The following is a 16,008-nucleotide window of genomic DNA, read 5'->3' on the forward strand; positions in this document are numbered from 1 at the left end:
TAATAACAGTAAAACCATAAAAATTTTGGGATGTTTTTTCCTTTCAACTTTCTGAAGATTGGAAAAAAATGAATTCTTTTTAGGATTATTCCAGAACTCAGGATTTAATAGGAAAGTATTAATAAGCAGGTATAAAAATAAGATACTTGAATCTACAATTTGCGGCTTTTTATTTTGCTGTACGACAATTTTCCTCCTTCACATAAGAAAAACACCCATGAAAAAATATCCCAAAATTTTTGTGATTACCTGCCTAGTGTAGATTTTACTTAAAGTTTCATTATATTTAATGACTGCTTTCTAAGGTAGCTAAATTGTGATTTCTTTGTAATAAACATACTGAGTAGATAATAATGACGTTTATCAAATACACACGTTAATGTCATCGTGATTAGACAAAAAACTTCTTTTGCAGACATGACAACTTTCTCTTTATGATTTTAAATTTCGAATCTTAAATTGCAGTGTCGTAAGTCGTAATTTGTATTTGGAAAGAGTTAAGTATGTATCTTTTTTTATGAATGTTTAATCTGTGGTATTATAACTAGCTTCCGCCAGCGGTTTCACCCGCGTCCTGAGATGTCTACTTCCCGTGGTCGGGTGGTGACAAAACTATTCTGTCCTTCTCCTGGGTCTACTATCAAATTTTAGGGAAAAGCTTCAGCCATTATTGAGTTATAAGTAGTGTAACTATCACGACTTTCATTTATATACATATATTATATAAATGTTATTAAATAAACATCAAACAGCTGTTACATGTATTAATTATTTTACTATCTCTAGTAGATATTATGTAGTTTTTTTTCCGAAGAATATTACATCAACTGGTTATTATAAAGAGACTACACATTTACTTCATAACTACGGCGGTAAAACGACAAAAATAAATCAAATACATAATTATTACGTCGAATATTATAATTATCAAGTTAATTGATTGCTGATAAATATTCAAAAATAATCCATTCTCCGTTTACTATGCAGACATAATAATTAGTAAAAGAATCGCTAATAAGATTATCGTGAAACTCTTAATTTAATGTGTCACTTAAAACATCTTTTATATTAAGGTTTCCTAAATTTTCTTTCCTGTGCTAAGCTTTCTCATAGCCCTTTCCAATTTCCCATACATAACCCCCAAAATTTTAAATGCGAGATGTATTTCTAAATATAGAGAAACAAATCAATTATTGCATCATTTTTAACCAATCTCCAGAACCATTTCAAATATTAAAACGTATTAATGTATTACTTACAAAGCAGCGCACAGTGATTCACGTTCCATACAAAGGCGGCCATAAATACGAAACTCACAAATACTTTTAATTAATTTATTTTACACGTTGAAATATGTTAAGATAAGTGCAAATTATTAAAATTATAACATAACCACATTCATTTAACAAAAATATCATACTATTTAGGTGTAAAAATTACTCGCAGTAATTTTGTTTTAGACGATAAACCTAAAACATGTCATACTGCGACTTTTAATGAAAAATCTATATAAATAATGGTTATTTATATTAAAAACAACCAAAGGAATAAAATAAAACAGCAAAAATACATGAACAACCCTTTTTGCAAATACACACAAAACACAAAATATACTAGAATACATTCAAGCTCAAAAGTATTTACTACAAACAGATAACAAATCTAGAACATATTTTGATAGCACACCTTTTGTTTTTAACAGGTAACTTTCGTAAACCTGTTGGGAAGGGATCTGAATGAAGAAGTTGATGGTTCAACTTTGCCAGACTTCTGAGATAAATGTAACTCAATTCGCTCTACATCAATATTTTCAACTACATTCAGTCAATCTGAATATTTTTCTATAAATTTAGACCTACTACGATTTGATTTTGCCCAATAATGAGAAATTCGTTTATATACATTCATAATTTTATTACTTAAAGTCTCTAGTTTGATATTTATGATGTCATCCGAAAGGCACGATGTTTCGGTCAAAGTATTCAGGACATGTTGCATTTTTCATTTGGACTACCCTCTTTAGAGTGCCAAATGTCAAAAATAGTCGTCCTCGAAACAGAACATTTGAAAGCTTTACCTAAAACAACATGAAAGCTGAACTTAAAATATAAAGTTTTTTCAATACTATGGACATGCATACTTTGACACTCCTTTAACCCAAGAAGGGGCAGAAAGATGCAGATGAAACTTATATGGTTTTATAAGAACATCCTCTTTATTCGAAAAACATTTGCCTCAAGTGCAGCACTGAGCAGCAAAAAGTTATAGGTCCAAATGAAATCAAAGTATACCAAACAAATCTACAAAAACGCTACCTTCAATAAAAAAATTAAAAAAAATATTAAACGCATTAAAAAAAATAAAAAAGTAGTTGATAATAGAAGTACATACCTTGGTCTTGGACCTCCATACTATCACCATACGTAAACACTTGATTTGGAATAGTGACACTCAAAAACAAAGTGTTAAGTTTTGATGTCTCACACGTTGCGATAATTAGACTCGAGATGCGCCAACTTCCGATGCACAAAAGTGGTCAATAAGTTGAGCTTATGACACGGGTATTTAGAGATTTTGGTAGCTTCTTTACTTGTTAATCAGTTAGTAAGTAGATCTAATGGGGATAAGCCTATGACATTTTTCGATTTATGGCCTTAGAGTGAATCACTGTGCAGCGTTAACAAAACGTAAACAAAGGAAAGCGTCAGTTCTCAGTAGCTCAGTGAAAGGTTCCCATCATTGTGTGCGTCGTTGTAGCACTCTCTGGAGGGTTCACTCGCAATTACGATGGTTAGGCAAACCTATGCTTCTATGCTTCCTGTATTACGTAGCCGAAGAAATACTGGTCTTTGTAGGATCTATGGTTCTCGCAAAAAAGACCTGGCGGCCTAGTGTGCTCTCAAATGTGGGTTTGATTTCAGGTCAGACAAGTAGGTACCTATGCTTTAACTTTTATAAGTTTGTATCCACTAAGAATATCTTGGACACCAATAATGACTGTGTTTCGGATGACACGTTAAACTGTAGGTTGTTGCCTTCTGTCACTGAACATCTAAGGCAATCGTTGCAGGTAGTCAGAAGCTAGAAAGGCTGTCAACCAGTCTTACCAAGGGGTATTTGGTTGCCCGGGAAACTGGGTAGAGGATCAGATAGGCAGTCGTTCCTTGTAAAACACTGGTACTCAGCTGCATCTGGGGAGACTGGAAGCCGACACTAACATAGTTGGGAAAAGGTTTGGCAGACGATGATGTAGAATTTATGAAAAAGCATTATCCAGTCTTTAAACAGACTCCTTAAAATCCTAAGTGAATTCTTGTATGTATTTTCTGCTTCAAATACCTGTAGGACAGCAATACAGGAATTGTATTACTTAGCGGAAATTGAAAAATTTTGGCGACGACAGGAAACGTATTTTTTCGGTGGAAATTGAAATTGTCTTTTAGAAATGATGATCAATAAGTTGGTCTTACATAGGTCTGTTACATAAAAAAAAATAAATACAAGCACAAAATTTAGAATTTGTTATTTTCTTAGTCTACCATACAGACCACTACAAATCACTTCACTTCTTCACAGAAACACTTACATATTTACATAAGAACATCCCTGCATGTCTCGATAGCCGTGCGCCGGCGCACCGCGTGTGTAAACATTACTCAACGATGAAAAAACTGCACGAAAGCAACAGTGATGCATCGTAAATCGTTTGTATTGGACAGCATGCGGAAGGATCATGGTTAACCGACGAAGCAGAACGAGGTACTGAATAAATGTACGAAGTGTGAGAACGTAGGTGACCTTTGGTGAATCGCATGTGAAAATTTTATGGACGTTTTACCCTTGGAAGCATCGTTTATCCGTTTTGATGGGTAATTTATTAAAAAACTTATTTTAATGTTCAGGAAGATATAACACATGTAGGACTTTCCTTAAGGTGAGCCGAAGTTTGGATACGGGTAGCTAAGTAATAGGGACAGCTTAAGAATGAGCATTGGGTAGATTCTTGGGGCTTATAGACCCATCAAATGAACCGAATTAATTTACCTTTACTTAAAAATTACTGTAAGTACATAATAATTAATTAAAATAACTCACAAACAGGCCGTCAAACCATTTTATAATTACAGAGAAAGCATAAACAATCTCAATACGCTTTCCGTTAATTTGATAGAGTAGTAACAATGATTGACACTAACAAACACAACGATAAAAATAAACGATAACTCGATACGACGTATTAATCGAATTCAAAAGAGGTTAACCGTTAAAACCGCATAAAACACTGGCCGAATTTCACTGACACCAAAAAACAAAAAAAAAACAATTCAATCACATCACTGGCCACAAACAAAAATATTTTGAAAAAAGAACTGACCGCAGGTTATGAATTCTAGCATGTCGCTCCATTGCAGTATCATAGTTGCAACTGAGATGGTCGCATGATTCTGACTTTGGTCATTGTACGGACTATCTAGATCTTTTTAATTGGCGACATCATCATTTGAACTGTGTCTACATACTCATATAAAGCTTTAATGAGGTTTTATGCAAACATTATTCTTTGTTTTATTTCTGCGCAACTTCTTTACAATTTTTTTTTAATTTCGTTTATTGCCAACATTTGCTTTCGTAATAAATCTTAGCAATATTGATCTAGATTCTATAAATGTATTTGTGCTGTAAACTTTTTTTGTAAAAGCCTGTGTGTTCTAGCTTTAAAACCCAGTGTGTCGACACCTCACTAACTAGGTTGAGTGGAAGTTCAATTTAGTTCTCAAATTAGTTTAGCAGTGATGGCAAACGCAAATGGACTCCCTTCTTAACTAAGAGGATTAAATTGTATTATTAATTTTTTTGCACGTACCTCTGGATATTTCCCTGAGAATAGTATTTATGTAGTTAGATGATTTTATATGGATTTTAATATAAAAGTATTTCACTTTTGGAAAGCTTTACTGTTCCCAAGTAACATAGCCTATATTTTATCCGAGTACGGGCAGAAGTCCCCCAGGACGCGGGTGCAACCGTGGGAAAACAGCTAGTAAAAAAAAACTTTAATTAGACCAAAGACAAAAACCGTACATTAAAATTCATAACGGGTAACTTGCGTCAGACTATCGTTTTATTGCCAACATCTCGATTCTAGAACATCGATAAAGATTTTTATGTAAATCGATTAATAAATAAAATATTCGATTCCAATTACGTGACGGAAGTTCATCTCTGCGATGTCAAAATATCTCGGGGAAAGTAATCGAATCAATGGCCGCGCAATTTGAAATGGAAATATATCGAATTTGTATTCGACTTTTCGATCTAGTTTTAGGGTTTAATGATGAATTTTTATTGGAAGAAGTAGAGGATGGAAATATTAATTAGTTTTGGTTATGTAATTGGTAACCAAGTTTCAGTTATAGTTTATTGGGTTGGCCGGGAAACTGGGTTGGAGACGTCAGATAGTCAGTCACTCCTTGTTTAAGCGTTAGTTGGACAGGAAGCCAACCCCAACATAGTTGGGAGAAGGCTAGGCAGATGATGCTGATATATTTTGGTAAAACCTAGGTAAAACCATTTTGGTGTAGATTCAAATTAATACAGCAACATAATTTCTGGACAATTTTCCTCGTACGAAGGCAAAAACCAAATTAAATAAAATCCTAACTTTTTTTCAATTATATCGTGTTATTTTGTTTAAAGGCAACTTAATTATAAAGGTTATTAGTTTAAAAGATTTAAAAAGTGTTACAAAACAAAATGTCCTCATTTGCTTTGCGTTAATTGGGCCTTTTTGTTCCAAAATAATTTTCATAAATAAACAAAAGAAAAGCTCAACTTTCGAGGTCATTAAATAAACGCATTTTTTGGCGTCAAAAATAAATTCGGCAAATGAGTACACATTACGAAGGTACTTTTTTTAGAAATTTAAAACCGACGGGGAATGCGATGATGCAATTTGTTGGTCATTAAGCGATTCGAAGAAAAGGTCAATGTCTCAGCTTTCCTCATAATCTTTCGTAACTGTTACTTAGTTCAAATTCTCACAAACCATTGTCAGTTAGTTATTACGTAAAGAGATTATTATGTTCCAAAATTACATGCCAGTACGACATGAATGGTAAGTATTTTGATTCGCTATTGTTAAAACCTTTTTACTGCAAAATAATTGAGACGACTTTCCATTTTTGAATATTTTTCGATGATGCAAATCGAATTCATTGTTTTTCTTGTGACGTTATTTCACGTAATTATTATGCAATTGAACTAAAACTTTGCTCTGTTATTTAGCTCGAAATACTAACCATACTATGAGTTCCAGAAAGTGTAAAATGCGGTAATAACAACGTAGAAAATCAAACATTTTCACTGGTATGGGAACTGTTTTACAATGGCCTCTTTGTCTGGTTTATCAGCAAATTGTAAGAAAGATCATTCGTAGTTGTTCCAGCCTATTACTTTAGAAGATAAAGATAGTACTCTGAATGATGTTGCAATGTTTCATAAGGTCCATTTTAAAAGAGAACATCGTTGATGTGAAAACATCAAATGACCCCTAGCGCTGTATGGGTAGCGTGAGCGAGTGTCAGACTTACTGACAAAAATTCACCATCTTCCTTCAGGAGCCCTTTATATACCAGGGCCGCGGTAACTTTTCAAACAATCCCGCATTTATCAAAATTATGACAATAAGGTTCATATAAATACAATGATTGTCTACTAACTTAACATTATCCTTCAGAATATCATTAGCTACAGCAGACAGACTTCTAAGATCTAACCAAGTCAGATAAACAATGAATGTTATCCTAATGTCTGCTTCTAAAATGGCGCCGTATCTGTCAGATCTTTATCTTCAAGCCATTATTAATTAAGGCGCCAAGGGATTGTATACAGTATGTCTAAATTGACTTGGTAAGTCTAAAGTTATATTGCTTGCGCAGTAGACCTTTTTTTTGTTTTTTCTATAGACTCGCGATTGGCCATTATCTCACCTGATGGTAAGCGATGATGTGGTCAAAGATGGAGCACGCTTACCTAGAAGTAGGTATCCTATTCACTCTTTAATTTTTTACACTCAGTCACTTGAAGACTCGAATATTTGTTACAAGAAATTTTACTGCGCAGTTAACTTTAGACTTGAAGAGTTTTGAGGACGTTCTGCACAAACGTCTGTTTTCAGCACGTGAGGATATTGCAACAGTGATACCTTCAGGAAGGAAACCCAATGAATTATTGCCTAGTTTTTTGCTAAGACTCTCCAAGTATTTGCCCATTTGCCCTAAAAGGGCTGTAGATGTGTAAGTGAAGCTTCTTGCATTGCAAATTAATATCCACATAACATCTAATATTCAGTAAGGACGTAATCATTTGTTTGTTACGTTGTCTGTATAATGGCCGGACAGATTCATGGTAAAGGCGTATGCGATTTTAAATAAGATCATGAGCTTACAAAATCTAGCTGAATATGAAGTAGCAAAAGTTTGACGCCTAAACGATGCTGGATTTATATGTGGTCCCGAAAACCACATACAACGACTCCATTTCTAATACTACTTCCTTATGGCGTAAGTCATTATAATCTGTCATATCAATAGGAAGAAAAATGGGTGTGCCAAAATGCATTGACTGATTTCAGCCGATGAAAAGATAAACATTAAATCAATCACGCCAAAATTGAGCGTGAATCACATACTTAAGATAATGCAATAAATAAGACAGTTTACGCGAGATAATAAAATTATACAGTCATTGGTGATGAATCAATATTGTTATAAAATACTATCAAAATATCTGTCGAAGTTGTACACGTTATTGCATCGGTCATTGTCGTTTTTGATTTCGATATCAATACCATTGGTCCTAGTTTTTAAAAATTGAAAAATATATACTTCTTTTGTGAATTATAGGTTGATTATTATCATTATCATCAGCATCCTGTCCTTATCCCAATTTTATTTGCGGTCGGAGCAGCATGTTTTTTTCTTCCATACCGTCCATCTCTCGTCATCTCACAAGTAACATTCTTTCTAGCCAGGTCAACTTTCAAACAATCTATCTATTGTTAATTTGGTTGTCCTCTATAGGTTGATTGTGTTGTAGCACTATTTACAAATAGAGCACCTATATGACCTATATCTGGAGCAATGTATAAAATATAGTCATACTAATTAACGTGACCAAGAGGCTGGCTATTACCTAGGACAAAGGTTTAGCATGGCGATCCAACGAAGTAATGCTGCCAGTCTCTTGGGTACGCTCACAGTCGACAGCGATGGGGATGAATTTTTGATTTTTTTTTTACTAGGATAATTTTATAAATTTTTGTGAATGTATTAATATCTACGTAAATAAGTAAAATCATACTAACTTATCTGTAATACTAAGAAATTAAAATATTTCACTAGCATAACCAAATACTACATACCACCAAATAACAAGAAAAACATGTTTGCAATTAAAGATACGTAGTTCAACCTATTGCAAGGAAAATACATGATAACAAGTTACGAAACAATAGTTAATGAAGTGCCAGTAATGCGGGTGTTAAGTAATAATGGTTTGCTACCGAAAAACACATAATTTTAACACTTACAACAGAACCTAATGATCCGTTCAGGGCGATCTAAGTTTTTTACTTGATTAGGTATAACGCACGCGGTGTAGCATGTTTTCATTCGTTAAATGAGGTATAGACTAAGTAGGTTTTATGTTATAACACTAAATTACAGTCTTTATCAAGGCAACCAATTATGCTAAACGGAATCTATAACATAAATTCGCTGAATTATATTTTATGTCTAGTAAGCTTAAAGTAAAATTCTGTGTGCCACAACGAGTGCAAACTTTTTAGAACGCGCCTTCTTCAAACAATAGAAAAGAGAACATGAAACGTATTCTAGTTTTTGTAGGATTTTTCTCTATGGTTGCCGTTGATTAACGAACAGCTTCACAGAATAAAGAACATCCGCATTTATTTGAACGAGCAAGTTCTGTTTCAATGAAAACAGTACGATTTTTTACGCAGGCGTTTTTTCTTCTTTTCTAATATCGTGGTTATTTAGTTTTCGATATATCGGTAAAACTGTTAGAAAATGTGTTCTTATTTCAAAATATTGAATCTTGAATTCTATTTTTTTTTGCGTGCGCTGTGGTAGCAAAGAGGTATTATTCGATTTCATAGATACTTTTTTGTGTTTTTAATATTGATGAATGCATTGTTTGGATATGGCTATTACAAATTCTAATTAGTATTGGCCAGGTTCTAAATTAAAGGCCAGCGTTAGCAGGGTGCCATTTAGTGAAATATGAAATCGGCTAATTGGTGTTCGGTTCAACGACAGGCAATTTCACACACCACTAACATAAATAAATCGCGGTAAAAACCTCACGTTTTAAATGTTTATTATGAAATCCGACTTTGTGGGTGGAGAATTTAATAACTGTAGGAAAATATAGAGATAGGTATATCCTGTCCTAGTTAAAGTTTTTTTTACATAACAATGGAAACATATTCAAAGCGACAATACATAACCACAAAGTGAAGTAAACAATTAATAGAGAGGAAAATACTTTAATATTTCCTGATATATATATTCAATAGGTGCGTTTTCAGTAACCATTCATCTGAAAATAAAATAATAATCAAATGGAATAACCCTTTTATATTTCTGTAACTGATGTTAAGAACAGAGATCACAGTTTATTGTTTAATTACAGTGGGATAACACCGCTTAAGGAGACTGAGATTGGAACCATTATCTCACTAATCTTTGGTTTAATTTTAATTATAAAGCTAGATTAGTACTAAATATACAATCGTAGTCTTTAATCCAGTTCTTTGTGATGAATGGTGATAATTCCACTGTTTTAGTAACGCCATTTTGACTTATGTAACAAAGTATTCTAATTTCGAATTTGAAATTGTTCTAATTTAGAATTATTTTTCTTTTTTAATGGTCTTCATTTTTGAAACATTCGAAATTAGAAGCAATTTGAATACTCCGTGGACAGCCCGAAAAGAAAACATATTACGCTATGTCATTGACATGTGAATTAAAAAATAGAACAATTACAAATCGGACTTTAAACGGACATTCGATTGTTAATCGACTCGAACCAAATCGATTACCCGTTGTCTTAAAACCAGTTACTATTTTAGCGCGAAATTACGTTATTGATACACCTACTAGATTTCTGACATACATTACTGTTTCTTAGTCCTACCCACCTAAGTTTGGATAAGATAAGGAAACTGTAATTTGTATTTTACTTAAAACATTATTGTGGTATCTCGATTACATTATATCGAATAGAATAGTGCTGGGCTCGAGTAATTGTCCTATTAAACTTTCATCTAAATCAATTCGAAGTGATTTATTGAGTAGCGATTAGAGCGTTCTCGTGTAGGTAACGATTTTCGGTGAAATTGATTGGGAGAAATATCAAGATTTATTATAGTGCATAGAATTTTATGGAACTTGGAAATAGCCTTATCGTTTTAAAACAAGTTATGTATTTTACTAAACCTATTACAGAAGAGAATTTATATTTCAGTGTCAATTTCGTTGCCAAAAAATCTAAAGAATCTTCTAGAAGGAGTCAAAGTAAATCCTCCACTGACAAATGACAGTCACCACTATCACACAATACTGACGAGTGTGTCTATAAACGTAATACTCGTTCACCAGGCTCTCGAGTGATAACTCTTAAACTACGAGTGCACCGCACGTACTGTTGTATAATTAGTGACACTTCATGTCATATTATTGTACACAATGAGTTTTCCAACAGCTTGAACAAATAGCCTAATGGAGGGGGAATGCGGACGAAAAGTCATAATATGTCAAAATTGTTGACTAAGTTTTAGTACATTTTTAGATTATGCGGTAAACGGTTGTATGAAGAGTTAAAAGTAAAATATACGTACTCAGAAATGCGGTGGGTGACATCGGCATCTTCCTGTCCTTTGGCGGCGTGCTGTACACAAACGCAGGGTTCACACAACCACGTGATTGGCTCGGACACATGTCACTCTCCGATCCTCGACGCACGCGCTTGTTCGACATCAACTCCGCCATCGACTTCGCAGATTCCGACTTCCCCATCCCTTTTAACTTCTTCTTCATTTTATCATTCTCAGGAGAATGTATGTGTAAGATAGCCGCAGCTTTCGGTGGTATTTTCTCCGGCACTATTAGTTCCTTAGCCGACACACTCTTTTGTTTCTTATTTGAAAACAAATCACTAAACTTTTTCTCCACTTTCTTTGGTCGCTGCGGCTTCAAACTCAAGTCAATGTCTCCACTCTTCTTCCTCACTTTTGGTGGCTCAGCTTTTCTCTTCGCCATGGCAGGTGTCTTTGGTTTATACGTTCCTTCGATACCCGTATACGCTACGTCGTAGTCCTTCTCGGTCCAGATGGGCTTAGTGAATAATATTCCGTTGGTTTTGATCTTGTCGATGTCATCTGTAGTGTCCTCGTCTTTGGACCGCCAGCGGTTGCCTATCAGTCGTAGGGAAGCGCGGACGGATCTGGAACGTCGTAGACCACTTTGCTCCCTCTTGAACTTATCGAGGAGGGTCTCCATAGCCCTGTGAGGGGTAGCGGGGCGCACTGGGCCCTGGGCATTGCACGTCACGATCGACTTCGCGCACTCTATTCACTAACGATAGTTACGTGAGTCGCTTCCTTCCCGACGTTCACTCGGTGCGGCGCCGGCGTGTCGAGTGCGGCCTGCAACAACGTGCTCAATGGTAGGGCTCTGGCGCCGGAGACCTCGCAGTAGCCCGCCTCGGACTGACGCCACTGATAAACTGTTCTCATTTGCACAATCATTTGATTTGATAAGATACGATTGTTTGGTATACGCATTTCACGAGTCAGATTTGTTGTGACGTGAATTCTGAGATAAATACTAAGGACAGAGAGATAAGTTGATTTGTTGAGCTAAGTTTTATAGGGTGCATTGCTTCTATGGTTGGTATTGATTCTTTCGCAATGTTCGTGGTGGCGGTGGTTAGATTTACGGCAATGCAGAGCTCGGCGCCGAGCATGCCGACAACTGTGCCGTGATCGATCATTCGTTTAATTTATTGGACATTGCCAGTGAACGAGGTTACACCGTGTCGCACAACTTCACAAGCTGTGGTCGTTAGGTAATAGTGAGCAAGTTACATGATTCTCTGCATTTTCGTTTAAGATTTTGGAACATATTGCAATTATGATAGCTTTGTTCGTGCAATTTAATTAACATGTGCAATTAAAGATAAGCATGTTGCAGCGCTGTGGGTAATTTGCGAAAGGATTGTGTAAATATACGTATTTTTAATCAAAAAGTTTAAAAGCTGCCGATACGATTAACGATTATCCCCCCTGGACTCGAAAGTTAAATAAAAGTAAATTGTCGCATCAAAAGAGTTTTCCATAAACTTAATAGTAAAACGTTTATCTAAGACAATTTCTTTACAAAATAGTTAAAAGTTTCTATTCACACTATGATACAGTTCTAGTTGTTTACAAGCAAGACCAGACTAAGTCGCATATTGTTACCACCAATACCTATCGCGTACAGTGTGTGTGAAGTCCTTTATAAATCATAGTTAGAAACTTAATAATGAGGCGAAAGTTCTGCGAACAACTTAACCAAGTTGGGGGAACTACAAAGTTCTGTCATACTTAACAACACATGAAATTAGCAATAACATGCTTATAGTTATCGGCACGAATCTTGAGCTCTGACCTTCACCTACGCAGAAGTAATTTATTGGGTCCCTTTTGTGGTATGAAGTGAGGCGCGGGGGCGTTGTAAAGCGGTGATTGGCCAGCAGTGCATCGCGTCATAGCCGTCACTCGGGATTGCTTCTTTGCTAATAAATCACTTCTGCGCAGATGTAGGTCAGAGCTCAAGATTCGTGCCGATAACTATAATAAGCATTTCTATGTAAACCTTGCGACGGTTTTTGTAGCTTAACTTAAATATTTTATCAAATAACTCAGTCAAATAGATAATTGGGGTGACGTTTATCATCTGCAAAGTTAGCTTTAAATGTTGCACGTGATAATTTATGACTTAAATAAATATGACGAGTAAATAATTACGAGATGACAGATGAAAACAATGATAGAAAGATAGCTAGTACACACGTGCCAATCTGCATTTTGTAGTAACTTTTTCTGTTCATGTTGTGAAACAGTAAAGTAAAAGCTTTGCAGACAACGGCACTTTTTCTAAATTTTTAAATTGCGGCACACCGCTTTGAATTCGAGGCAGAAAACAATTGAACACCGTGTTCTTTTTCGAAACAGCATTTTTAATTAAATCTATTTTTAAATTCTATGCATCTGCGGCTGAGATTCGAATTTAAAATTCCTTTAATCTTTCTGGCCATGTACTTGTAAATATCCGTGTTATTCCGTATTCTGCATTCAACCTTCTTCGTACGTGCGTCATTTATCTTCGATATGCGTTGTCGGGCATTTTTCAGATATTTTTTAAAAGGAAACAATTTAATTAAACGATCGCTGTTATTAATGTAATGGCAGAACGACCATTATGGAAGTAATATTGCGAGTCAATTTGTCAGCATTGAATTTATTGAGACTTCATTCCGATAGTAAGTATAATTGATCACGAGACTAGTTTCAAGTAAAAACGAACTAGTTTTGAAGCGAGTTTTTATTTTTACACACGCATCTATTAAATGACTTGGCCTCTTACTTTTGGTAATAGACTCATTAAGTATTACGTATTTCTTATTTTCTATATTACATGAACCGAAGAAGGCTAATGCTAAAACAGTTTTATTTGGATTATTGTATTTGTAAAATTAATTAAAATTCCTTCATAAACTAAGAAGGTCAAATTATGAACTTATGACACAGAATACATAGGTACAGAAGTCAATCTACATACAAAGCGCGTTCGAGTCACGCAGACACAGGTGTCTATGTGTGCGTGTTCACAGACGCGCTGTCTCAAAACAACTCAAAACAGTGCGAGCGCGGCTGCCGTTTTCTTGAGATACGCGCGTCACACACAAGGTAGATAAATGTGCACGCGTCTGTAATTTGACTGTAATATTTTTAATTTTAATAACAAAAGAAAAAGTAATAATGGAGCAACAAAAAGTCGTATTATAATTGTTCAGTGGACGGTTGTTTTTATACAAAAATAAACAGTGAATTGTCGTTTTTTTAGCCTGCCGTATTACCTTTAGTACCTATGTACCTACTTATTTTCTCATATTTCGATGGTTCGATTAATAAACGCAGTAGGTAGGTACAGTTAGGTGGGTAGGTAAGCGCCCCGGCGGCGGCCTCTGGCCCAATGCCGTAATAAGTTTTGCTAGTGTCGACCCAGGCAAACCTGCCTACCTACCCTCAAAGATTATTACTAGTAGGAGTTGATAATTTTTGTGATCATGGCGAGAGTATGTTGTAAGGTAGACGAAATAAAACTCGCACATCAAGGTTTCTGTAGGTAGAAGCAAGCTTAGATCAGGGACTGTACCAGCCCATTACATACAAAAATATTTTTTTCACAAGTAAAGAGTAGGGTAAGTATATATGTATGAATAACAAAATTATAAATTGCGGTTTCTGAAAAAGTTCGGTATCTCGTTCAAACGAATTTCCGTTGAAAGTGTTTATTAACCTCTTGTATGCCACATTAATTTTTTGATTATTATTGGTTTATATTTCATTTTTCCTGTTTTATTCTCAACAATACATCAAATAATTAGATACGAGTACCACTACCACATTAGTTTTATGCGCATAAAAAAGTTGACAACCCTAGCGCGACCGCCGAGTTTAGGCATGAAAAGTGAAGTACATACATGAGATTGACTTCTGTTCTATTTTGTGCTTATGACCTAACCGGCTTTGCGATAATCTGAATTAAAATACATCTTAATAACAGTGACCAGTAACATTTTTGCTGATAATAAAAACCGTTAGAACAAATAATAAGGCTAACTCGATAAGACTTCGAATTGACCCAATTCTGTTTTTTTTTCATTTCTCAGAAAACAAGTTCTCGAAACATGACCTCCATATTTTAGATATTTGAATCACAAAGATGCTTATATGATAGATATTGCCATTATAAAAGAGGTAGGTGAATTTGTAGCATCATGTAATATTTTATTTTTTCAATAGACTTAAGTTGAAACCAGAGCCATTGTCTACCAATACAAAAATAAACAATATACAAATCAGCATTATGACAGTTCTGTTATCGTTTCCTCTCATTTATTAAAACACCAAAGAGATCAAATATCAAATCAGGATATAAAACAAAGACAAGCTATATCCTTTTTCTTATAGTTATTAAAAAAAAAAACAAAACCAAAAACGTCAGATTTGGTTTAAATTTGGAACCGACGTGAAGCTAGTCAACGGCCGATCAGGTAGCAGGTGCGGTGTCCCTTATTCACGAACGAGCCCCTCACACTTAAATTCCTTCTCTTTGTTAGCTTCCAATATTAAACGTAGGTATCTTCCGGGTGTTTTTGTTACATTTCGGCAATTGCAAATGATGTTTTTTGTGGATATTTAACAGGTTTCTAAGATAACATAGCGCTAAAGAGGCCGAATATTTTTTCGACTTTTGCCAATACGTGTAGACTGAGACACTTCATTCGAAAGAAACGTCTAAAATTTTTTTCTCAAACAAATCATCAGCTAAGGGTCAGCTTCCAGTCTATCCGTATGCATTTCAGTGTTTTACAAGGGGCGACTGCCTATGGGGTTCCTCAACCTAGTTACCCGGGCAACCCAATACCCCTTGGTAAGACTGGTTGTCAGACTTACTGGCTGCCAAAATAGTCCTCAGTTCAAAATAAATATAATTAAGCAATTAAATCCTTTGAAACTTAAAGCCAATTGAACAAAGATGTCTGTTCAGTGCGACGTGTAAGCTCGGTAATTAAAAGCATATGTCTTAGCTACGGTCACTCGGGGCACATTAAACATTACAAGGGTCCCTGCATTTGACAACAATTATAATT

General features: G+C 35.1%; 1 protein-coding gene across 4 annotated transcripts in view; it reads right to left on the reverse strand.

The window, feature by feature from the left end:
* The window catches only part of Wake (wide awake), a 65,364-nt gene that overhangs the window by 24,860 nt on the left and 24,496 nt on the right, over positions 1–16,008 (reverse strand). Inside the window, exon 2 of one of the 4 annotated variants that reach the window (XM_064037613.1) lies at positions 10,925–11,731. The exons of 1 other annotated variant lie outside the window; for it this stretch is intronic. In XM_064037613.1, coding sequence (XP_063893683.1) covers positions 10,925–11,585 — 661 coding nt within the window. In that variant the 5' untranslated portion in view covers positions 11,586–11,731. Of the gene's footprint in view, positions 1–4,375; positions 4,455–10,924; positions 11,913–16,008 lie in introns of those variants that run through there. 2 more of the 4 variants (XM_064037617.1, XM_064037622.1) reach the window with 2 other exon arrangements.

Source organism: Helicoverpa armigera, chromosome 2 (assembly GCF_030705265.1).
Source record: "Helicoverpa armigera isolate CAAS_96S chromosome 2, ASM3070526v1, whole genome shotgun sequence".
NCBI classification, from domain to species: domain Eukaryota; kingdom Metazoa; phylum Arthropoda; class Insecta; order Lepidoptera; family Noctuidae; genus Helicoverpa; species Helicoverpa armigera.